The sequence below is a fragment of the Gavia stellata genome, chromosome 2, assembly GCF_030936135.1.
Source record: "Gavia stellata isolate bGavSte3 chromosome 2, bGavSte3.hap2, whole genome shotgun sequence".
NCBI classification, from domain to species: Eukaryota; Metazoa; Chordata; class Aves; order Gaviiformes; family Gaviidae; genus Gavia; species Gavia stellata.
This window is the reverse complement of record NC_082595.1, coordinates 94,819,336-94,846,043: the sequence shown is the minus strand read 5'-3', so window position 1 is coordinate 94,846,043 and position 26,708 is coordinate 94,819,336. Positions and strand designations below refer to the sequence as shown.

General features: G+C 39.9%; 1 protein-coding gene across 1 annotated transcript; it reads right to left on the bottom strand.

Moving 5' to 3' along the window:
• Window positions 1-1,536: 1,536 nt before the first annotated feature.
• RNF144A (ring finger protein 144A) lies at window positions 1,537-26,200 on the bottom strand. The gene is made up of 7 exons (XM_059835599.1): window positions 26,066-26,200; window positions 11,452-11,556; window positions 11,180-11,240; window positions 9,933-10,140; window positions 6,155-6,302; window positions 4,771-4,860; window positions 1,537-1,668 (listed from the first exon to the last, which is right to left on the bottom strand). The coding sequence occupies exons 1-7, from the start codon at window positions 26,198-26,200 to the stop codon at window positions 1,537-1,539; spliced, it is 879 nt and encodes a 292-aa protein (XP_059691582.1).
• Between the last annotated feature and the right edge of the window lie 508 nt (window positions 26,201-26,708).

Here is a 26,708-nt window from a genome sequence, read left to right as displayed (position 1 = left end):
AACATGTTCATCCATCTCAGTACATTGATAATGCACAGAAATAAATGATGATGAAAAAAACGCAGTCAAACTTCAGTCCATAAGCCATTCAAAAGGATGTTTTCCTTCAGTACTACACACAGACATACACTGTTTCAGGTGCTTCATATTTCATGGCAAGAAGTTATTAGTCAAATTCTTGTAGGCTTTAAAATCAGAGCAAAATGGTTTTCAACAAAATATTTCTAAAGAGAAACTAGAATGATTAATAGTATGTTGACTAGCACGCTTTATACCCTGGAAACACAGCATTGTGAATTCCACAAAGCTATTGAATCAAGTGATTATTTTTTTCGTCACAGTATTGTTATTAAAGCATACACCATACATCATACGATATTAACTCTGAAAATGGGCTAAGTAGTTTAAATGTAAAGTACAACTTCCACAAATATCCCAGGCATTTTTATTATTAACGACAGGGATAATCCTGATGTATTTTTATACTTAAAAGGAAAGATTCATTGAAAACCCAAGAGTCTGCTAAATAGTGAAGTTAGTCCTGTATTTTTCAATAATTGCCCTAAAGACAGAAGCAAGCTATCTTGAACTTCCAAAATATTTCAATAGCACAGCTATTTACACATTTGGTTTAAATAAGATTGTACATATATATCTATATAAAAAGATTAAGATACCTGGATTAGAAGTTACGTAGCCCTGTAAGTGTAGCAGAACCCTAATCAACAGCAAAAAATAACAATTCAGAAAAACACTAGTGGTCCAGCGGTAATCAATACCATCAATGCATTTTTAAAAGAACCTTGATTGGATAGCAGGTTTGTGTCACCACTCAACCTTACAGCTTCATCAACTCACTTTTAAAATGTAGCTTTCAGTCAAACGGATTTCTTACAAGACTTCAAAAAATTCCTGGAAGGCAACAGGACCAACTTTGTTCCTCCAAGCCTCCCCAAATTTCAAGAAAGGCATAGGATGGCCTATATGCACCTTATTGATTTTGTTATACTTGGAAAAATATGTACTGAAAAGGACATTGTGATGGCTTTAACAAAAAACAGATGTGTAATAAATATGGTAAAGTCACACTAAGTTGACTATCTGATTTAAATGATAGGCAACTTAAATATATACAGGAATAAGACACCAAATTTTGAAGCAAACGGATATGCAGAAAGTTTAGATTCGTATGCATTTTTAGCTTGTTTTGCTGATGTCATTCATCACAGTCCCAAGTCCACCAGCAGGGCAACAGAAACTTTTTGCATTATTTTTAGCAGTATCACCTCTTCATTTCAGATAGCTACCTGGATCCATGGTCTCCCTTTAGCACCAAACTTGCCTTCCATTATCATCCTTGTCTATTATCAATTCATCTACGCAACAGTAGTAACAACAGTTCCTGGAACCGAGACTGTGTGTCAATGAAAAGCAGAGCAGGGCAAGTAAGGCTACAGCAATGTAAGTGCAAGAGGGAAACATCAACAGCAACAAAAAAATCAAAACACATGTTGTGATAAGTCCAGTCTTCTCTGTTTAGGTAGGTAGAGGGTCATCATCTCCTTTATTACATTTGCACTTGCAGCACAGAACAAATGGTGTAGCAAGTAGAAGGAAAGGGGAGGCCACCAGAAGTAGAAGACCAAATCCTGCAAAAATTCCTACAACCTGCAAGAGAAAGGAATAGCATTGCATTAGGGATAACAATTGTCTAGATTCTGCTGACACTAGTGCATCATCAGTGTCCTTCAAAGGATCTCACCAAATGCCATTGACCTTACCAGAGCCAGGACTTGCCCCCAGGTATACCCTAAAGTCAGCTCCTGCGATCAGTAAACATGAGTGAAATCAGAGAGCTAGTGTTCGTGTTTCATTGCTCCAGTCAGAACCATGCCGTGCCATACAACTCAGTTCCGTCACACAAAGTGATGCAGATGGTTATATGTCTTTTTGAGTTCTGCTATATCTCAAACAACTAATGAAGCAACTGATTAGATACTTTTTACTTGATCAAACATAAATACTAAACCTCAGGATCAAGACTACAAGAGAGTTAGAGACTTCCACTTTCAGGTGCTCCCCTTTTTGCTGGAGAAACTCCAAAGAGAATCAGTCAAGGTTTCGGTATTGTTCACAGAGAATCTGGGAAGACTCCCACAAACTTCCCACTAGCAGGAACACAAGCTTGGGAATATCAACCACAGATTACAAACACTATGGACTATAGAAGGACTCTGCAAATGCCAAATGGCTTTTTGCAGTCAGACCTGAGCTCATCCTGCTGCTTCAGGGGACATGACTTAACTATCTAAAAGCATTTTTTTCATTTACATTTATTGATCACCCTCTTCCCAGCATGGACAGAGGACCACAGATCTACCCATCCTGTCAGTGTGCCAAACTCTATTAGTGTCTACACAGTTTAAATTTGGAAAATTATTAAAAAAACATTCAAGTTGAGGTTCATTGCCTCAGGAAGTTTCCCATTTGCCACAGGCAACCGTAAGAGTAACGCTGCAACAATATGCCTGCAAATTATTTGAGAAAATAATTTAGATTTATTCACATGAGAGTGTCTGTGAATAATTTTGAATAACGAGGGCAAGAGTGGAATGCTAATCTGCTAGAAAAACCTCAAAACAGAAGGCAAAATGAAATTAGAGTGCAGTACTCATTAAAGAATTCTTCTAGCCAGGGCTAGATATGCCGCTTCAATTAACTGGCAAATATTTAATTAGCCATGGTATAGATGGGATGATTTACTAGTACTTTTGTTGGCCACAGACAATTTCTCATTCAGATTACTATGTATTTCTTTTTGCAATTCCACTCTCCAGGGATCTTCAGACAGGGGCTGAGAGGGAAGGCTGGTTGCGGGAGATGGCGCTGTGGGACAGCAGTCACCACCCTCAGACTGCCTCCTGCTACACCAAATTCTTTCAGTCTTGGCTTTTGGCTGTCCAGGGATAAGGAGCTCAAACTTTCTTGCCCTAACAATTTTATTTCTTGCCAAGAGCAATTTCTTTTTCGGCTTCACAGGTGTGCACATCTCATTACTCATTCTTTTTTTGGAGGTGCTGCAATCTGGTGCAACTTCCATTTACTAATCTTTGCATTTATTTACCACAGACATAAACCAAAGCTAAATTCTCATCTCCTTTAAAAACTGTGAGCTGCAACTATGGCCATACTGCTCTTTGGAGACAGCATGCCCTTGCCTAGCTCTCTGCAGCCCAGGCTAAGAGTGCACTGGTCAGACAGAACCAAGCTGGAAGTTAGCAATTCAGTGGACCAGACTGACTACTGGAAATTTTTATGAGATATCTATTTACACCTTCCTTTCAGCCTCAATATGCCATCAAAGAATTCATTAAGTTTCATTTTGTTTGGGGTTTTTTTGTTGTTTAATTTGCGGGGTTTTGTGTGGGTTTCTTTGTTTGTTTTTTAAACAAAACTGCCTGCTGAGTATTACTTACACATTTTCTACTTGGTTCTGTTGCTTCTGAAGAAGTTGCTGCCCTACTTAGCATGAAGCCATTCCCTCTGGCCAAAACAAATATTCTTTTTAAATCCACAAACAACAAACCAAAGGCTTACCTCAATTTGCCTTGGATAAATACTGAAAGGAACTTAACATAAGGAAACAATTGCAATGTTGATTTGGCTTTAGTGGGTTTAGCAGAATTATATCCTGATTGGTGGAGAATTACCACTTTCTTTCTCTACAATGACCAGAACATCAAATATATTGTCTATCAAACATATTTGCACTAACTGCTGTGGCTAAGAACAGATTCCAAATACCAGATTAATAACCTCATATTACATGTGTATCAAGAAAGCTTATATACCCACACACTTCCTAAGATACCATTGGCTAAGCCAAGCAAAACCAGTCCATAGCTCAGGCAGCCAGGGGTGTACGTGGAGGGAGAGGGGTGCGATCCTTCTCCTTTTATTTCAGTTTAGCTGTTTGTCCAGATATGGGGTTTATTCCCTGGACGTGGGGTTTATAGAAAGAAATCTGTACTTCACAAAAAGCACTTCATCTCAAGCTAAGGTAGATATTTACTGGCACACAGTTAATTTAGGAAGAGATGACTCAGACACCCAGATGTCCCTGTATCTCTGAAGTGACTGTAAAGGCAATAATTAGATTGGACTAAGTCACATATTGGCATTTATTTTGTACGCATCGAAATAGTGCAGAGAGCTCTTCCATTACCAGCATTCATGCTGGGTCCAGCAAGACTGGATCTAGAATACCAGAGGTATCCCCCACACTCTTTGCAATTGTCAATTTGAATCTGTGTTTGGAACTACTGATGAGCTCACGAGGTTACCCTCTGTCCAACCTACAAGACTGAGTCAACTGGAGTCCACAGCAAGACACTGAGGATACTCAAGCTAATTCCTTTCCAGTTCTGGATCCAGAACTAAAGATCCCTTGCAGGATGAGCTTTCTGGTTAATAGTATGGATGGTGGCAACCTAGTTTGTCCTCCAGGTTTACTGAGAGCATATCTGGATTGGCACTTAACTGGCTCTGCAAATGCACCCTTTCTAGTTCCCAGTGGCTTTCTGCCAAGGAGTGTCCTCTCTGGGAGAGCTAACTGTTCCTCTCCAAGCTACTGCCCTCTTTAAATCTGTTATGAAAATCAGTTACCATTTGGCACAGAATTTTGCCCTAAGGTGTTAAAGTGAGAAAGGCAAAGGAAGGCACTATGACAGTAGTAAACCTGTGCAGAGCTTTTAAAGATCCAAGCTTTACCTGTGTTCTGTGCCAGATAACAGACGCCCTGGAGTGTCCCAGCTTGTTTCGACAAGGTCCTTTGTCATAATGTATAAGGAGAAAATCATCCTACAAAATATTAAATGAAAAGGTAAGTAATAAACAGAAGTACAAACTGTTCTTCAAGTTATAAAATACTATTTCCTGAGAACTTATAACCAGGAATTGGACAGGAAGATAAAAGCTTAGTAAAGTGGATATTGCCAGGTCCAACCTTTCCGAAGTGCTTTGTTTATAGTTAAGCATCTTCACAAGCAGGTTTGTTGAGCAAGTGTTGTATATCTACAAGGAATTCTTCTCCCAAAGACTCTCATGCTGTGTATTTAAATGCTAGTATGGCATTTAGCACGAGGATTCAAGAAGATAAGCTGTTCATTGCATATATTTTACCCCCATACAGAAAGAGCAAAGGAAAGTGAATACTCATACCGCAGACTTCCCAAAGTTGGTTCCTTTTACTAGCTGAAGAATAAAAGGACAATACAGATTTTTGAGAAATTATTTCCCTATCCGTCCTGCCATCCTTTCGCAAACCAGACAAGGTAGCAGGCCTAGTACCAAAGGAACACTGCTTTTTAACTGAGCACATGAGAAGACTGTGACTTAAGGACTGTTAGTAAAGCGTTCAAATGGGACAACCACAGGATTTGAATAGTCAGAGTAGCTTTTGGGAACCTAAAACATTATATGCTATAAAACAAAACAGATGACATGGAAATGTATGTTGTATATTGTATATAGTCTGATCCTTAAGCACGATAACAGGCTGATTTTAAAAAAACATAAACATATGACAGCAGCAGCTTATAGACTGACAAATTCCTGGTGTTAGGAGAACATTGTATTCTTTTTCATATGTCAGATCTATTTCTTGTCCCACAGAATACAATGAATGGTACACAAATCTGACTGCTAGACTCCTGCATGGTGATGCACCAAATCTAGAATTTCTCTGATAAACTTCCACAGACTGAGAACATTGCTATGCTTATCCTGTAACTCCTTCAAGAAGGGGAACATTGAAAAGTCAGTACTAAATGAAATATTATTTAAAAAAAAGCAAAAAACCCCTCAAACACATTAGTTACCATGTAAAGACTGCAATGAACATTTTCATAAAATTTTACTTTATAATGATTATTTCCTGATTCACATATGCAAAGTGCTAAGATCATAAATGGCAGACAAGTAAAACAGAGCATACAAATCCTATCAAATTACCAGCATCAGCTCTGGTGGGTTGCGGTCCACCAAGTCGGGCAGAAGCTAGTGAGCTACTATTTAATTGATTGATGAGAGAGCTGGATGGCAAAGCAATGAACTTCTAAGCTTCTGAGAACCAGAGCGCATGGCATGTACTCACATCAAGAGATTCCAGACAGTACCAGCAAAAGGCATGTTTGCAGTTCTTACACATCATTTGGGCACAGCCTTCATCCCGTTCAATGTAAACTTTACACTTTGGACAGCGTTTGATCGGAGCGTCATCTTCTTCCATTTTAAAAACTGAACTGTGGAGAGAGTGAGGAATTAATATGTGTGGTCATGAAGAAGAGAAGAACTTCTAAGAACTGTGCTAAGAAGGTAAGCCTGCTTTTTATTTAAAAAAAAAAAAAACAAAGAGAAATTAGTAGAGATCCAGGTATTCAACTAAGGTTTGTTATTCAGATATTTTGGCTATACTCTATGTTTCAAACATACCTCTAGAAAAAAATGTTTAATGACTGTAATATTGACATAAGAGTCAGGACATTTTTTTCACCACGTATTTTATCAACTGTTTTTGTTACCTAGTGATACTAATAGATATTATACATTTATGTCCTGAAATATATCAGATGAGCAGCAGCTAGTTCACAGCTAAATATTTTGTTTATCTAGATAATTTTTCATTTTCCTTCTTTCTTCTTTCTCAGAAAAGAAGAGGAACCAATCCCTTGCTGGCACAACAAGCCCAGACTACATTCCTCCAGACTGGGGCACCAGGGAGAGATTGGTTGTCTCTGCCATCCTTGAGGATCCTCCTAGGAATTTCCCTCCAAATCAGGAACCATGAGGTTTTTGGGGCATGCCGTTCCTTCAGAGCTGATCTCTTAATCTCTAACACTGTCCTAACAAGTCATGGTTCATGAGATAGGGTCAGCACTGCCTCTTCTTGTCTTGCACGACTGTGCAAAACTGTAGGATGTCCGCTCGTATAGTGGGCACAGCACAGAGGAATGTGGAAACACTGGAAGAATATTTATTTCCCTTGAGTAGCTTTCTACCATATGCATGCTAACAACTAAAATGTACCTTAACAAATGACGCTGCCTGCAGCCCTCACTAGTGGGAGATACAAGAACGACTGATGGGGAATCAACAGTTTGCTAGAAAACAGGACTGACCCTTGATTGATCGATTGATTTGTCCAATGGCAGGATAAAAGGACACACACTCGTTAGTCACACCAGGGGCAACCTATTACAGAAAAACGCTTTGAATCCATAAACTGCATATGAAACTCCAAATGCATGGTAGCGCAAACTACTATTGGCACATTATGCTCCAAAATAATGAAAAAACAAACCTCAGTGGAGTAAAAACTGAAGCATGAAATAAAAACTAAAAGCAAGCAAAACACTAAGGAAAATATATTCAGTTTTTTACCTTGCCATGAAGTTTAGTGACGTTCAGTTCTTGACAAGTATACACAAAAAGCATGTGCAAGAGTTACAATATTTGACCAAGAACTCATTTCTATAAATACATTAACAACAAAAGGAGGGCTAAGGAGAATCTTCATCCTTTACTGGATGTGGGGGGAAACATAGTGACAAAGGATGAGGAAAAGGCTGAGGTACTTAATGCCTTCTTTGCCTCAGTCTTTCATAGGAAGACCAGTTGTCCTCCGGGTACCCAGCCCCCTGAGCTGGAAGACAGTGACGGGGAGCAGAATGAAGCCCCCACAATCCAAGGGGAAATGGTTAGTGAACTGTTACACCACTTAGACACCCACAAGTCTATGGGGACAGGTGGGATCCACCCAAGGGTCCTGAGGGAGCTGGCAGAAGTGCTCACCAAGCCACTTTCCATCATCTACCAGCAGTCCGTCCTGGCTAACCGGGGAGGTCCCTGTGGACTGGAGGTTAGCAAATGTGACTCCCATCTACAAGAAGGGACAGAAGGAGGATCCGGGCTGTCAGCCTGACCTCGGTGTCAGGGAAGATTATGGAGCAGATCATCTTGAGTGCCATCATGCGGCACATACAGGACAAGCAGGTGATCAGGCTGAGTCAGCATGGGTTTATGAAAGGCAGGTCCTGCTTGACTAACCTGATCTCCTTCTATGACAAGATGACCTGCTTAGTAGATGGGGGAAAGGCTGTGGATGTTGTCTGCCTGGACTTTAGTAAAGCCTTTGACACTGTTCCCCACAGCATTCTCCCGGAGAAACTGGCTGTTCATGGCTTGGACAGGTGCACTCTTCCCTGGGTAAAAAAATTGCCTAGACGGCTGGGCCCAAAGGGTTGTGGTGAATGGAGTGAAATCCAGTTGGCGGCCGGTCACAAGTGGTCTTCCCCAAGGCTCAGTATTGGGGTCAGTTCTGTTTAATATCTTTATCAATGATCTGGATGAGGGGATCGAGTGCTCCCTCAGCAAGTTTGCAGACGACACCAAGTTGTGTGGGTTTATTGATCTGCTCGAGGGTCGGAAGGCTCTGCAGAGGGATCTGGACAGGCTGGATCAATGGGCTGAGGCCAATTGTATGAGGTTCAATAAGGCCAAGTGCCGGGTCCTGCACTTGGGTCACAACAACCCCATGCAACGCTACAGGCTTGGGGACGAGTGGCTGGAAAGCTCCTGTGCGGAAAAGGACCTGGGGGTGTTGGTCAACATCTGGCTGAATATGAGCCAGCAGTGTGCCCAGGTGGCCAAGAAGGCCAATGGCATCCTGGCTTGTATCAGAAAGACTGTGGCCAGCAGGAGTAAGGAAGTGATCGTGCCCCTGTACTCAGCACTGGTGAGGCCGCACCTCGAATCCTGTGTTCACTTTTGGGCCCCTCACTACAAGACAGACATTGAGGTGCTGGAGCGTGTCCAGAGAAGGGCAACAAAGCTGGTGAGGGGTCTGGAGCACAAGTCTTATGAGGAGCGGCTGAGGGAGCTGGGGTTGTTTAGCCTGGAGAAGAGGAGGCTGAGGGGAGACCTCATCGCTCTCTACAACTACCTGAAAGGAACTTGTAGAGAGGTGGGCATCGGTCTGTTTTCCCAGGTAAGAAGTGATAGGACAAGAGGAAATGGCCTCAAGTTGCACCAGGGGAGGTTTAGATTGGATATTAGGAAAAATTTCTTCACTGAAATGGTTGTCCTGCACTGGAACAGGCTGCCCAGGGAGGTGGTTGAGTCACCATCCCTGGAGGTATTTAAAAGACATGTAGATGTGGTGCTTAAGGACATGGTTTAGTGGTGGACTTGGCAGTGTTAGGTTTACAGTTGGACTTGATAATCTTAAGGGTCTTTTCCAACCTAAATGAATCTATGACGGCATCCTAGCTAGTCATCTGTTACACCAAAGCTTGAAAGAAGACGAGTTACGAATAGTTGAGTCCAAGGCTGGCCATGGCTTTAATGATACCTTGAACTGCTATACAATCTTTGAAAAAGCCCAAACATTAAGTGGAACACATGCACAACAGCCCTTCTTATTCACTGGCTGCAGTATGCCACTGGAAACAGCTTGAAACAGAATGTGAGATCATTGGCCAAATGTGCAGCAGTTAGGATGACTGGCAGAGTATCCTAAAAAATCAGTGTCTGGCATGATGTTACCAGCCCTCATGCTGTCCAGAATAGCGGCAGCAACGAGATCTTCTCTGAAGGGAAGCTCATGAGATGCCTGGATATAATTTTTCCCACTGGGGCAAAAGGGCAGCTGATAGAGGCTCAAGGTGCTCTCCTTTGTGCTTTGCTAGGAATGGTGGCAAGGAGTGAGGCTGCCTAGAGATATGCAGTTTTAGAATACAGGATTAAAAGCACTAAGCGAAGGAAACAGCTTTAAAACAAGGTATCAGGAAAATGCCTCTTTACTATTCATACTCCAGTTTGTTTAAAGATTGAGTTTTTTGTTTCTAAATACTTGATCTTTTGCTATACTTTACCTTGTTTCTCCTGGAAGAAAAGAGATTGGCATGTTCTCTTGACAGCCTTGACCTGGATGCCAATTAGACTTGCAAGCAGAGCAGAACTCAATGTCACAAGCTTTGCACTGGACGAGCTGGGGGTCCTGTGGGCTTGATTCCTGGAGCTGGCAAACCGCCTGGCAAGTAGAAGATGGACACCAAGTCCGACATGGATCCAAAAGCACTTCTGTAAAGGGGCATAAAAGAACAAAATTCAAAGGCGGTTACAAGGCTGGCCTTCCATAACAATGCATTCCAGCTGAGGTTGACTGGCAGGGCATTTGAAGACACACATTTTCAAAAGAAGTCTTTTAATTTATGCTACCCACTTAGACATAAATCTGGCCTGCTTCACAAACAGGCACCAAACTAAAGTGAGTTTCCCGAGTTTGAATTAATTGCCCACTTTCATTCACTGAACTAAACTTTTCTGAGAATGAGATGTAGTTTTCTTCAGTTGTACTTGAAGTTAAATAGAGCGTATACTATGCAGGTATAACCCATCAGAAACTGTTTTTACAGTGCCTTGCCCACTAGGACTCTATTTCAAGTTGGTCTCTGCCCTAATGTAACCACATAATTAACAATAGCATAAGACTGTTAAACAGTTACATCCCTTTCTTGCAGGCTGCTCACTGGTAAGTCATTTCATGTTTCAAAGCCCACTGAAGTCAGTAAAAACCTACCAATGACTTCAGTGGTTTCTAGGCTGGGTCCTGCCTGCAGCAAAACCTTACTGTAAGTTCTCTATGGCCACATAGTTCTACAACCCCATAGGCAGCCAGTCAGCTTACATCCTCATAAAAATTAATAAGGTTCATGTTATCATTACACACAGAACTGCCTAATAATTCTGCACCAGATGCCATCACAAGAGCTCCATAAAAGGGGTCAGTCTACCTCCTCAGCCCCTAGAATACTGGTAGTCAACACAAACAGCAAAGCTTTAAATAGAAGTCACTCCCTCTCTTAGTTATAGAACAATATAATACATAGTAATTTTCTTTCCTTAGTTTATTCCCAGAACATTGCAATTCTGCGAATCATGCAGGCAAGAACAGAAACAATATTTTTCGGTTTTTGGAGGGGTTTGGTTTGTGATGACTAAACAATTAATGCACAATGCTACTGCATGACCATGTGCAGAGCCAGATTTTGGTTTATGGCATCGCTCTGGAGTGATACCATTCCCACAGTCTTGCAATGGGTAGTGTTACATGTATTACCTCTTTCAAACTGTAGCTTCTTATACCTTTGCATAATTTCTGATGCAACCATGCACTCAATCTGTTGAAGGAAGGAAAAGGAAAAGACAAATTTCCAATTAGGAACAGCAATAATCTAAGGCATTTTCAACAAATGGAGACAAAATATTTGACCTTTAGAGAATTATTGAAAATGTACGTTGGCAACAGTGGCAGCTGTAACATACAGAGCAAGACACACTGAAACATCCTGGAAAGAAAATTAAAAAAACCTATTTGCAGTAAAAGTGTACCTCATTTTCTTGCAGATGACCTCGCTTTGGGCAGGCAGCATCAGGGCAGCTGATCGCTGTTTCTAGACCTTCTTTGATCAAAAGTTCCACATACTGTTTTAGGCACTGTAAGAGAGCCAAAGACTGAGTTAACTATCCCACCAAGAATAAACCACTCAGTATTTTAACAGCTTTTCTCTGAAAATCTGAAGAACTCAAAATTCTTTGAAAAAACAGGTACTACTGTGTCCCTTTTACAACCATGGACCATGCTCACAGCTTTTGCCATGGTTATACCTTTAAATAGAAAACAGCAAGTTTGTTTCCCCATCAAGTAATTATTCCTCAATTTAAAATATGCAGCAAATTAAAAAATAACGGGGAAAAGATAAATCAAACAGGGAGCTAGGAGGGGAAAAAAAAACAATAAAACACCACCAAGATAAAATTATATTAACCACACTCCAAAAATCTTTATGTGACTGAAAGCCACAACGCAGCTTAGTAAGCAGTAACTACCCATAGACAGACATCTGTCAAGCATATCAGAGAGCAAAAGGGAGTGGTGTATCTTGCCTTCTATTTCTAGAAAATAACTGTCTGAACTTCATGGTTAAAGATACATCTTTTCCATAGGAAGACAAAACGTGAGAATTAGGACTCCCAGAAGAACTACAGTTTCCATGGGGACCGAATAATAAATAATGGCAATACTAATACTTTTCTCCCCTAGCAACCACAGCATTTTACCCAAGTCGTAACTGAAAATGTAGCATCTAACACAGTAGTGCACAGCACGACCATCAACAAAACACAGAAGAAAGGTGTATATTTTAGGCTAAGGGCTAATTAAGACCAAACCTTCTTGAAGAGCAACCACCCCCCTCCACCTCCATACTTCCCACGTCAAGGTGAGAGCTACCACATCGGTGTCTGCTGGGGAGGCAAGGGGAGTGATGGAGAGAGAGATATCCTTCTCCCTGCAGATACCATGCAACTTCCACCAGCCCGATGCTACACAGAAAGAGGAAATGAGGGCCTGCTTTCCAGTAGATGGGTCACCCTTGGTGTTCTCACCCTGCTTGTGATCTCAGCTGGCAGTGACAAACTGGAGACAATTACAGAAAGTAGATCCCTAACTCTCTGTTACCTGCTACGTGAATAAAGAGCAAGGCTAGACAAAAAGCAGAGTGAAATGAAGATAGAAAACAAGCCCAGCATACAGCTGGGTGGGAGGCAAGAAGGATTACACACTCCACAGCAAGCTGGCAAAATAGGGACTTCAAGTACCATTTCCAGACAGAACTTGCAAAAGGTACGCAACCGCCGACTTGCCTGGGAAGGCAAAGGGCTGCATTGACCTTGCTGAGTCCAGTGTGCCTAACTGCAGGTCAGAGCACAAAACCGCTTCTTCCTTCCAACCATGCCATCAAACAGGCCCATCAACAAGCATATTTCCGGCTTAACCCTTTGCATGCGGCTTGTAGCTGCTACGGTCCAGACTTTGAGTCTACTCATTCAGCCTCTTCTCTTTTTGTTCTGCCTCTCGATAGGTCTATTCAGCTCCTTTCTCAGACCCTATTGCCTATATTAACATTTTATTCTAGATTTTACCTCTTGCAGCTTGATTGCAGAAAAAAACTTCACTTCCTGCCCACATAATTTCTGCTGCCCTGTTACACAGCTTTTCTGGTGGCAACATGCCACCACCTTGATAGCATAACAAATCATTTCTGTCAGAGTCCCCTTCCCTGCATCTCCTACTCAACAGAGACAACAGGTCTATTTTTTGGAAAAGAAAACCAGAAACTGGATAATTGATATCTTTAAACATTTTACATGTGTAAAAAATCCACATGTGATAGATTATGGTCTATGTCTTCCTCTTTATCAGTAGGGGTTTAATGAAGACAACTGTTCACTTAAAAGATGTTTGACTTGCAGAAGGTTTCCAAGCCTTTACTTAGAGCTCTGCAGGGTGGGTGGTGGAGCAGTTCAAGAGAACCACTAGCAGCAAGTACAGCAGGCTGAGCTCTGCAAGAACCAGGTCCTAGGTTGCGTGCCTTGGCAAACTGCGATTTCAGCTGAAGTGATGTATTAGTGTTGCCATAATGACACTGCTGGCTCTTCCCTTTCCCCTCCATCTGCACACGCCAAGTGTGGATTAAAATGAAAATGCATACATTTTTAATGCCAGCACTTAGCACTTATAGAAGGTACTTTTCAAGCTGAATGAGCTTTGCCATCATTAATCATTAATGTGGTTAATTCTCTTCCTCAACCTGTTTGGGACCATTGCCAAAGACTACTTGATTTGTTTCCCTTTCTTCACATCTTCCAAGGAATGACACAGTTCATTCCTGCCACGAACAGTGTCCAAGGCCTTCCACTTCCCCTGATGTGGCCCTGGCCCCTACCTCCTCAAAAACAGCCCAGCCAAAGTGAACTTCTTAAGCTATACCTTCTGGGAACACAGATGCTGTCTTGAGGCCACAAAATATCACTGTAAAATCGGCAGAGTATAAAACACTCTGGAGTGGGGAAGTCTTGAGTGGACAAAGATTCCTCAAGGGGAGAAGGAGTAATCCAAAGTGGTTGCAAGAGAATTTGAAGCACAGGGCAGCTGTGGCTTCTCTTGAGAGCGGACACAAGATGTGCCACTTGTGTCAGAAAATTTTAAACCAGCTACAGTGCTAGAAATGCACCAGCATGCAAGCAAAACAACACAGTAGGATTAGGTGCTCAGTTACATACTATGAAAAATTCATTACAAAACAACTACAAAAAGATGACAAATAAATTGTTGATCATTTTCTGTGCAGCTTGTAGTTGATCCCATGCTGGAAGAAAATACCTTCATAGCCTTTCAATTAAGGCAATAAAGCACTGTATAGGATGAATGAAAAATGTGGGAGTGTAAAAATTAACTGTATTACATAATTATTCCTCAGAGAAAACAGGAGCTGAAATTAGGTACCTAAGGGCTGAGGTTGGAGTAAGGTCACAAGATATCCTTCTTGTTGTACATTGACCCTTATAAAACCAATACGCTGAGGAGCATCTTTATTCTTCCTTTAATGGACATGCGTCAATGGAAAGTTACTTTTATTTGAAGCAATACTTTTGCTAAATTCCACTTGTTTATTTAAAAAAACTCATTGTATTTCAGTAATTAAATAACTGAGTATTATTTAAGTCAGTCACACTTGGAGATACTCTAAACCTAACAAAAACTGGTGGTGGTTATTCTGTACATTTCTGCTTCTGTATATAGTCTGACATGATGAAGCCAGGGTAAGACTTGGCATTTCACAAAAAATAACTCTTTACTAAATTAATTACGTCATAAGAGGAAACGTTTCCTTTGCATTCAGTTTTGTACTTCATTTCTGTACTCTGACAATCTTCACCTGGAATAATGAAGACCTGCCCAGCCAGCAAGAAGAGAGGACCAAGTGTGTAAGTTTTTAGTCATTAGTCGAGCTACTATATGCTGGCACTCTGGGACACTACTAAGGTTGTTTAGGTTCCTTAACTATACAGATCTATACCTTAACATCCATTTTACAACTTCATATATTTTTAAATTAAAAGGAGATTGTAATATATTACCATGTATGAATGTTAGACAGGGAAGCCCATGAAAACTGCCATATAACTTTTGTAATTTCCCGTAGACAAAGGAAAGCAAAGCACTGGACAGCATATGTGTTATATATAAACTATATATAGACTATATAAACCATATATATAAACCACATGTATATATCAACTATATTTAAAACTTTATATAAGTTTATATAAACTGCAGGTCAAGATGCATTGCATGCCCCAATTGCTGCCAAACATCATAAGATCAGTCAGAGGAGACCGGTTAGCTCCCTCGAAGATTTCACCTGCATTTTTCCCTGTGTATGCACACTCCTTGTGCATCCCTGCACTGTCCTCTTCCTGAACATTGCTGCTGTCCTTTCTGGTGTCTGGATGACTTTTTCTTTCACCTGGTAATCCGAGAATCCTACTGTCCTTTGCTGTTCCCATGACAAAAGGCACGAGCCTTTGAGGAGTTTTGGCCCAAATCCATTATCTCACAAGGACCAACTGAGAGCCCAACTCAGCAGCGGTTTTACTACACTTCTTTTTTGCCTCAGAGATAGATGGCTAATAAAGGAATGACTTCCCTTCTGAAGCTACAAAGTATAGCCTAATATTTAGAGGTCTGCAAGATGAGCTGTACTTCTAACCTTTGTACATCAAGGATTGTGCCACACAGAAAGGTATATTCACTGCTGCACATAATTTTGTTTAATGTTATAAAGATCAAAATACCCTATGAGAATCAAAATGGTTACTTTTTGCCTAATTTCCAAACTGTAACAGGTAATTTTACTCTGCTGCATTTAACTCTAACAAACTTGCACAGGCCACAGCAAAATCTCAATATAAAGAATTAAAACTCTGATTAAAAATCAAAGCTTTTGATTTTATTTTAGGAGAATTTGAGCAACAATTATGTCTATTTCTGATGATGGTGCTTTGACTTGTTTCTCCTGACACCCAAAACCAAACTAAACCCATCATAATTTATAAGAAGGAATCTGACTTTCATTGTTTCAATGTGGGACAGCATTTATCTACCATCTACTTCGACAGAAAAAAGGCATTCATTTGGTGCTTAAAGTAATTTTACAATACACAATGCACGGAAGTAAAAACACTTGAAGATATTTTTGGTGAACGTCTTCATTTTTTAAAATACAAGAGCATACCTTCTTGAAAAGCTACAACAAATCTACTAGTCATCGTTACTAACGCAGGTGACAAGGAATGGCTATTCAGGATATCATCTTTTCTTTGAGAGTTAGGCAGGCAAAAAGATTATCCTGTCTTATTTTCTTAACAGTTGCTAGGTGGATTTTGTCAAAATGCAGATTTCTGACTATTCTAATGCTGCAGATGCAAGTGCCAAGTCATATGGGAAATTTTATAAATAAGTCAACGGATTTGGAAAGGCCAAAAAACCATGACAGGATTGCAGAGCCAAGAATATCATCACCGTATCATTTGATTTATTTCTTAAAACCTTAAAAGTATTTTAGTGCTGGCACTAGGCCACAGCCATCCTGAAACAAAATGTGCACTTCACGAAAATCATTGCATGCTGGTATTGGTAAAACGCTTAAAAAAACCCCAAACACTTACTGATAAAATTGAAATGGAAAAAAGAAGAAATAAAAGAAAAGAAATCTAGCATTTACCAAGTTCTAAAATAGAGAAGGAACGATTTTTTTTACAATGCATTTGGTAAAGGTGAATATTAAAGTAAAGGTAGACAAAGGCAGTTGCTATTTTGCACAAATATTAACCAGGAAAACAACACTTCACCTTGGGCAGACAATCACTATGAGTTTTGTACCCCACTTCAGGGACACAAGTAAGGGCTAATGTGCTTTTTGAACATGGGAGACTTTTTTTAACAAAAAAATCTGATTCTAAAATTAGTGGACCTAAGTTTCAATGCAAAGATGGGAAATGGAAAATAATAGTGGGACAAAATCTCAAACTGAACAAGAAATGTTTCCAAGAAAGATGATTATTAACTTGTAGACTAAATTGCTAAAGTCTAGCAAATTCTATACCATCTGCAAATCAGAATTATATGAACTTCTAAAAATATATATACATACACACACACATATTCATATAAACTTGCATTCAACCACATGAAGAGTCAGGAAATGCTGTTTGGTATTTTATGGTCTACATTACAAGTGACATCAGGCTGGATGAATGTAATGATTCCTTTTGGCCTTACATTTTGGGAAAGAATATGAAGAATATGAAAGGATATTGAATGAGAAGCACTTATTTAGCAGTGGTTTGTAGCTACAGATCTACAGTTTGGCTTACAGGCAGTTTTTGTACTAAAAGGATACTAAGCCAAAGCTCAAAATTTCTGTGATGAGGTTACACAGATGAATAAGAAATGAGGAAATATATTGCAACAACTGCTTTTGACAGTATTTTGTAAATTTTTTTTTTTTATGTTCTGCACCCCAGGTATTTTTCTTTACATTAATCAGAAATGAATACTGAGAAGGTGATATCTTTTCTTGCCAGAAGACAGCATAATACCAAGGTTATTCTACTGCTCTGTGCTAATTCCACTAAGCTAATTCTGCAGTCAGTCTGGTGAATAGGTATTTATCACGGCAGACACATTGTCTGTAAGTCTTTCAGGTAACAGGATGCAGTGCTCATTTTTAGCTTTGTATTAGAATAGTAAATAGTGATGCAGTGTACAATACTCACTGGGGCAGGGGGAGACAGAGTACATGAGAGTGAGTGAATGTGTCTCACTACAAATAAATCAGAGAGATGAATTCAGGTGTCCATGTCTCAGGTGGAGGCTAATACTCCTGGAATAATAGTTCCGCCTCGCTTTAGTCCAAACAACAAATTCACTCTGGAGTAGAGACCTCTCCCCTGAAGAAAACATCGTGTTCTAGACAGACTTTCCATTTAGACAAAGCTGAACAATCTCAAGAGGAAAAACTCCCCTAAAATAAGTAGCCTACAGCTGGAGTATTCTCTGGAGAGGAGGGAAGAATGATAGAATAAGGTTTGAGCCCGAGTATTCCCTGTTTCTGAAAAGTAGGAATTCCTGTAGCCATATATAACTGTTATATACTAACTTTCTTAATATTTTTGTGGATCCTTCTAAAAGCAAGAGGAACATTCATCTGGTGATAAGACAAATGCACTTTTAATCTCAGTGGTTCACGGAAAAAGAAAATTACTTTCTGCCAAATTTTCATGGTACACTTAGGGCATGCAAGAGAAAAGAAAAAAAAATGTAGGTAGGTAGGTTTCTTAGAGAGCTTTTAAGCTCCTTTCAAACCTACTATGTGGTCTTTTTGTGTAAAGTAGTAGTTATAATACTGCTCAAATCTACTCTTATTTAACCACGGGCTCAACTTAGAAATACTCTTGCACTGTGCACAATTCTCTTCTACTGCAGATCTACAATCTGGCTTTTTAGTATCACCCTAATCCTACTTGGTTAACAAGTGTTTTACTGGAAAATATCTATGCATACTTAATCACAAAGCTCTGTTTGAGGCATACACATGACTGTGGGAGTCATCTTTTTTTCTTTATTAGGTATACTCTCAGCTATACTGACCAAATCCAAGAACAGAAGCTATATTCAACGTCACAAACCACCTAGATCTCCGAGTCAGATGCACATTAGAGAGATGTTTAATGTTTGTGATTCTACTTTGAACTAAAATAGGTCATCTCCACTTCTACAGACATTTTCTCGAAGACAATAGTCTGCTTTCAAAGAAATCTTCACTGTCAAAATTCCAATTTTCATTAACCCTGCAGCTGATTCATCATCCTTAAGAATAAATCACAGGAGGAAACAGTCACTTGTCTTGACACGCAGTACATCAAATCTACGATCTGAAAGCAGTAACGCAGAACATTCTTACACGTTTGCTCTTTATATCCTTTATTTTGTTGCTGAGATGAAAATCATGCTACACAGGCATACAAAACCTTCACTCTGTTCAAGACAAACACCTGCAAGGCTCTCCAGAGCTCTGCAAAAGGGAAATATCTAGTGCCCAAATTTGGCTTCCTATGCTGTGAACAAGAAGGCACGCACTGGGAACAGGACCTTGGCCAGGACCAGACATGGGTAATGTCACAGGTGATAAATGTTTTCCCCAAACTGGCAAGTAATTTGAAAAAGCTCTGTTTTACAGGTTTCCTGCCTCTACCTGTCCAACACTTGGCCTCTTTTTAAAGACGCTTTTTTGTTCAAAATTGCCAAGGGTAAATGTCTTTTCCTCCCCCCCACGCTGTCAGTTTTTAAAGACTGCACCAGCTGCTCTGCAGCCCTGCTAAAGCCTATATTTTAAGCCTAAATCCAGTCACATCATCTTGCCTGTGGATGATGGCCAAACGGTGTCCTGGCTGAGGAAGATAAATGCGACCCATGTGCTTCCATGTCTCAGGGCAAACCATCTGATCGTCCTTTCCTGAGCTGTAAAAATTGGTCTTGTCCAAAAGTCCTTGTGCTCCCATCAGCTGGTAGAATCTCAGGATGGGAAATGGCCAGCAGCCTCCCAGGAGCAGAGATTCACCCATTGCAAATGCCACTGTGGTTAGTGCAAAGATGGCTGCGGATTTAGTCTATGGACAGCAGTGCAGATTTTGCTGCTTTGGCTCTATCTCTGCCCAAATATTTTCTGACAGTACACCCAAATATCACAGCAGTCCCTAGTACACACTCCTTAACTGATGCAAACAACTCACAGAGAAGATATTCACATTAGGGATGAGGTACAGCACCCCTCTGCTTGAGTGCAGCCTCCAAACCCTCTGCATCAGAGTAACTGTGCCAGTTTGAGTACAGGCAAGTGTCAGCACCAGGCCATCAGTCAACAAATGATGAAAGTGAGGCAAGAAGAAATGTATGTATCATCAAGGATGCGGGTATTTTCAGTGAGAGCTATCCCTGAAAGAGGAGCCCTGCTGACTTCTTCAGCTGGAGAAATATTAGACTAAGGCAAATATCCTTTGAGATACAGCAATTGGTGGCTGCGGAAATCACAAGCAGAACCAAGCAACAGGAACTAAATGAACCTGAAAAACAAGTGCCTGTTTCCAGCTGAATGTCTTAATAGAGAAAGGGAAGGCAATGAAGACTTACAGCTGCCTATCCTTTGAAATGGTGGGTTGGTTTTTTTGAGGGAGTTTATATACACTTTTATATATGAGTGTGTACTGTAAAGTATATAGAAGATGAACAATTTTTCTTCAGAGAAACCTTTCACATCAGTAGATAGTCAGCAGGAAACGGCCAAATGAGACAAGGATAATATCTTGCAGTTCGTGTATATCTTTATCTTAGAATAGATATTTCAAATGGATGTATGTAAACATTTTTTTTCATGTTGGATTTTTACCCCTCCATTATCTTGTATAAGCTGCTTGTTCTCACTTATTTAGGGCTGCAATTGGTAGAAACACAGAGTAAATTTACAAAAAGAAATTAGTTTTCAAATGCCAACATATGCAGGATGAAACTCAAACATTCAGGAGACAAAAACAACAATAAAAAAAATTTAGTCTTCCCTTATATGGTTGTTCGAAAAAAATTATTCTATTTCAGAACAGAATGAATATTTCTGAGTGGGAGGACAATACACCTGCAGCAAACAAAGGACCTTTCACTTTCACATGCAAAACATTATGCAAACAAAAATGAACTCGTTTTCCCAACACCCCGATGAAGACAGATAATGTTAATCTCATTTAGTAACGTCACACAGGAGAGGGGAGAGCTGAAGGCTCTGGATCAAGTTTAGTTTTCACTCAGGGTTCTGCAGTTCCCAACTGTACATTAATTACTCTGCAAATAGGCAAGTTTATTATTTATGCAGCGAGTTTTGTCATCACAGCACCTACAAGACAAGTCAGAACCCGGACAGCCATATGAATTGCTATGCAAACACATAGTGACCTCTAACCATGAAGCCTCTACTGACACATCACATGTCAATACTAGTATCAGTTCTCTGCTAAGGTTTGGGGAAAGTGAGCACAACCAGCAAGCTCTAAGCTTTGCCAGCAGCTGGTGGGAAACAGGAAAACACCAGAGCTGCTAAGAAGTACCCAGAGCTCTACAAAACCTCACAAGCCATTAGGTTTCCCCCTCCCTCCTGTTTCAAAGCCAGCAGGACATCTCCTCTTGGTAGAGGAGGGCACAGCCTGGCCTCAGCCCAGTGCTGTCCTGCTAGGGCAGGTTTTTCTTGGCAAGCAGGAACAAACCGTGGTGGATGAGGAAAGTAGCCAAGCCCACCTGCTCCCATCCACACTGCCCTTGGTATCTGCCTTGCCCCAGGGGAAGCAGAAGCTGATGCTGCCTCATTTGGGGTGAGGGAGAACACTAAGTAAATCCTGCTTTTTCCTGCCTTTCAACTTAGAGGCCAGCAAAGCTTTATGTGCTTCCAATCAAGCATGACAACAAGAAAAAAAAAAAGATGCCTGCTGCTAGTTACAGGCAGGCTAATGATATTTGCCTTGCTCATCATAGGGTCTTCCCTTCCTTTCAGGACTTCAGCCTATGAAGAAGCTCAATTAGGGGAATGACTAGAATTAAGTAGACATGTATGAACAGTCATGATTAAGCAAATGCAGTAATCCTGGCTAAGTAGCACTAGTGATAGGAGAGTTCTATCACTATCTCACTGTCATGCTACTTGAGACAGAATACACTTAGATATAGACTTAAATCACAGTTTTACCAAACTCAGAGGGACACCTAAAGCTCCAGGGAATATTAAACAGCTGTCTCAAGGGCTTAAGGTAAGAATCAAAGTACAGGTATCTACTAAACAGATACAAAATTGGCATAGAAGTATTAGTTTCAAACACCACGAAGCTGATCTACATGTCCACAACTGGCCAATAAGAAATCACAAACAAGGAGCGGAAGGTAGGTCTTAACATTAGTTTTGTTATTTTCTTTTCATTGTAGGACCTCTGTCTCACGTATCTGAATAGCACTCTTTCCGTCCAGCAGTAAGAAGGTGGATTGCAGATGAATAATCAAAATAGTTTTTTCCATCAAACACAAGTTCTCTCTCAGGCTTCATATTTCTTCTAGATATTTGCTTGTCTGGACTGCCTATTTCACTGATTTTCTTTTTAAGTTTGAGAAATGTAAGCAATGAATCCTCCCATACCAGAATGATCAGCACTGCATGAAATGTTGAAGGGGACTGAATGATCTAACGTGAAGCCAAGAGGAGCTTACTCTGTCTTGAGTAAGAGTAGTGGCATCACTGTACTTGCAACACATTATTTGGCACTTCTATGTGTATGCTTATATATACAAAAATTATATGTGCGCACACATATACATGTAATCCTAAATCACAGCACATTTCAGCAACTAACTGATGGACTTCCATGCAAGAATATCAACTGGAACAAAACCTGTTGTAATTTTAGTACATATACAATTGGCAACACATCAAGGGAACATCCTGTCTTTTATAAATCTATGATGAAATTCTCATGTGTCTTAAAATGGTCAGAATTTCAGGCAGGAATTAGACTAAAATTGGTCCCTCCCTATCTCCCCCCACCCCGAAAAAGCAAAGGCTAAGTAATAACTGGAAAATTTTGGTGCAGTAACTGATAGAAAACAAAACTAAACAAAAAGAAAAAAAGTGATGCTCTGTTGGCTCTATTATCCCTTTCCTTCCATAAGGAGGTAAGTGCCATAAGGAAAGCTTTCTGAAGAAAACATGAAAAATCGATTACTTCTCCTGGGGCAAGCAACTACTAAGTGACTATCTTGAAATTTACAGCTACTAGCTATCTACTGTGTGCTATTTAAGTAGGAAAAAGTGATTTAATAAAAAGCAAGACATTTAAGCACTTTGGTCCAAAATTTGAAAAGCACACTTAACATTGGTCCTGTTGCTGACATGATTCCAGAAGAAAAGAGATATTAGTTTGCCCTTTGACAATACTCGGAAAAACAACCAAACAAAAAGCCAACAGCAGATAGCTTGTTTTCCTTTCTACTCTCTAGACTTTTGTCCTCTGGTACCTCAAGCAATCCAACAACGGATACATTCCTAATGGATGAGATATACAAAACTTAAGAGCGCTCACAGCATTGTGTGCGCATTAACGATCATAATGATAAAAACAATAATGGAGTATTGTACTAATAGCCACAACTGCCAAAATAGTACGATGGGAAATTGTAGCGTCTATGCCTTATCAGCAGAGGAGTGGCAGTCTGCTCTATTCAATCCATGCACAGCTCTGCCAGAGAGCAAAAGGAAACAGTGTCCCCATTCTGTATTTCTGAATAGCAATGCTGTGTTATTGTATAAATGTCGGGAAGAGACAATCCTTCATGAGATCTTTACCACAGCACTTCTATGCTTATAAAGGAGTGAAGACTTGCAGACAGAAATATTGTAAGATTGAGAAGTCTGCACATTGATCTGTCTACATACCAGTAGCACTGCATTTGAAAGATCTCTTTGTAATGTATACTCACGCTGTCTAAGCTTGCTGGGATTTAGACAGAAGGGCTAGAGCTAGGAGCAAAAGGTGCAGCAAAAATAGTTTTCACACTTGTAACGGACATCCCTTTTTCTTTTTTGCTCATATCACTGCAGAGGCTATCAGTTACCTCAGAGGATTTATGTAAAAGATGAAGCCACAACAAAATTATATATTGGTCCATCAAGAACAAAACAGAGATGGTCAAATATTTCTCCAATTATATTTCCACTTATCCTAGTATAATGCACTGGATCTACGTATTCCACTACGCAGTCCACTACATAGCCTTTTGACTCAAGACTTTGGATGGAGTCTATTTTTTTCCCCTGTTGGTTTTCAATAACTCTAATTTAGCTGTTTACAAAACACAGTTCATATTGAGGACTGCGATGATTATTTCCAAAAACATCAAGTTTCTGGAGGAACAACAGTGAGGGAATCGGTGCATAGTTGTCACACTCTTCCTTAACCACTGCCAATGGGCTAAGCAGTCTTGCCTGCCTCATTACAGGAGGATTTTCTTAGGCAATTTATTAAACTGCAGGCTGCCCACAAGGTACAGATGGAGGCCTTGGGTTTCAGTCATACTGAATTCCAGAGCTGTAACAGGTTTATAGCTATTCCCTCTTGCAATTACTGGGATTGATTCTTATTTCTTCCCCCACCACCATCAATGAAAGCAAGGGAAATACTATTTCTTATTAATTCATGGGAAAACTTTAGGGTAAATTATTTTTTCAGGGCACTCAAACATCACTGTAGTGAAGCTCATACAAAGGGCAGACAAAAGGCAGACAAGGTACGCTGGTTCGCTTGAACAGGACAAAGCTGAATTCAAGACAATCAAATACAAGTGGTAAACATGGACTGATGATTTCATTTGAATAGAGTTTGACACAAGAATCCAATGTCACCACAGTAAGTTTACTTATGCCAGGTCCTAAGAACAGGTTATCAAAGGTTACATCTTTAATATCTATAACAGATTATATCTTTTGAAACAGTGTAACAGTCAGCAACAATATTCTACCAAGAAGAAATGGAAGATCAGTGACAGCGGCAAAAGTCAGAAGGAACAAGGTGGAGAAGAAAAGATGTATCTGGTAACACAGCCTTTCTGCTGCCACTTAAATGTTACTGAAAAATGAAATTGAAATCTTCTCTGCATCCAGGCAACAGGAGGAGACACAGAAAACTCAGCTGTAAATACCAGAACTACCCGTTGTGCAGTAGAGAACAGTTTTCACAAAGCCTATTATTTTATATACTTTTTGCATGCTCGAGCAAACACTCCTTTCAAAATGCATAACAAAGCAATACTTATTTTTTAATTGGACAGGCATAGTGTTTGCAACAGATTGTACCTGTTTACCGGCCTGTGTACTAACCTTCTCTTTTCCCATGGAACATCAACGTTAAAGTTGGTTGCGACAACTTGGAGATTTTAGAATATTACATGTATTAGAAACTGAGCTGTTTGCATTGCTGCTTTTTTTCTGTTTTCAGTAAGCAACAAAAAGGAGCTGTCTGTTCTGTTGGCAACCCCCTACAGCTTCTCAATAACCGTCAGAAAAAATTCTATTATTTAAAAAATGGTAATATTTCCATGAAGAAAAATAAAAGAAAAAGACTACTTAAAAAATCCTTGCTCTTCAACATTAAAAAAAAAAACAAAAAACCCACAAAAAGCCTAACTCTGTTGAAAAGGACTTTTGAATTTAAAAAAAAAAAATATCACCTGATCCCGTGTCTGAACCTATTATTTCTCAAGAGTTTAGGACATGGTGTTAAAGTCTTTGAGCATGTATCCCAGAAGTAATATTCTTACTGATGTTACTGTAATTTTTCCACTGCTGAACCATGGTTAAAGACTTTTTTGTGTACCTGAACCCATCGTAAAATTAAAGGATCTAACATTTTCATTCCAAATCATTAGAGGTGGAAAACTACTACTACTTTTGTTTCTCTGTAAATTAGCAATACCAATTTACTGTGATGATCTTTACTACATACTACACTTATGTTCACCAAATAGTGTTTTATACTTAACTGACAAGATTCTTGTTCTTCTAGGCACACATTTGTGCAATATGGTAATGAAAACCTGTTATGTGATTGTAATGATGGTAGAGTGAAATTAGAATCTATAATATATTAAATACTTTCCTAGTTACAAGTGTGTACATGGGTCTGTTCCAGAAACACTTGTGGCTAAAGGTAAAAAAAACAAAAAAACCCCCACAAATCGCAAACCAAGCAAAAAAACCCAACCAACAAAAAACCTCCAAACCCAAGCCACCAATAGATAAAAGGGAAAATATGACTAACCTTGCTAAGGAGGTAACTGTATACAGCAGTTTGTTGGGTTTTGTTGGGGTTTTTTTGGTTTGGTTTTTTTTTTTTTTAAACACAGGAAAACAGAAAAGTTTACTTGCTAGCATTTGTGTCAAGTACTCAGCAGAAACATGTGATTTCTGCAGTTAAAACTGTGCATTGTTTTTTATGCTTAATAAAAAAGCAAACTCACCAGGGTACAGAAGATGCATTGGCATTGTGCTATTGTTGTCATCTGCTCCACAGGATATTCACCAAGACAGAGCTTGCAGGACACTAATGGGTCAAGTACCAAGTCCCAGGTAGGCCTATATCTTGCTGTAGTCATTGCAGAGCAGTCTGAAAAACAGCACAAAAGATACTCCATCATTTCCTTATATTGATACTCGGTACATTTCTGCCACTGAAAATCTCATTGTCAGCTGCTGCCTGTTAGGTTTTTGGGAAAAAAAAACCTATAAACAGCAATGGCTAATTTGACAGTGTCAGCACTTGCAGTAGGCTATACAGCCCCTGCCTGATAGAACATGCATATAGCAAGCAGACGGAAAAAACCTAAACCATGTAATATACTGACAAAATATGAGAGCTATCAGGAAATACCCTTAGGTCACAGACTTTTGACTGACACTATATATGCAAAAACCTCATTCCCAATTCCTGCCACTTTCACCACTACCTACAAGCTTTCTTTCACCAACATTGATTACCCATCACTTAAAATACATTCCTTAACCGCCACAACTCCAGCTACCCAGGCAAGACTCACAAGGTCTTTCATGAACCAAGCATCTATTATTCCCCTTTTCCAACCTGATGATACTGCAACTCACAGA

What these genes read in the sequence shown, in the direction of transcription:
- RNF144A (XM_059835599.1), bottom strand. Translation starts at nt 26,200, where the DNA reads ATGACTACAGCAAGATATAGGCCTACCTGGGACTTGGTACTTGACCCA. An exon ending in GAAGCTACAGTTTGAAAGAG is followed by an intron (nt 10,141 to 11,179) that starts GTAATACATGTA and finishes GCCCCTTTACAG; the next exon opens with AAGTGCTTTTGGATCCATGT. An exon ending in TTATCTGGCACAGAACACAG is followed by an intron (nt 1,669 to 4,770) that starts GTAAAGCTTGGA and finishes TTTCTCTTGCAG; the next exon opens with GTTGTAGGAATTTTTGCAGG.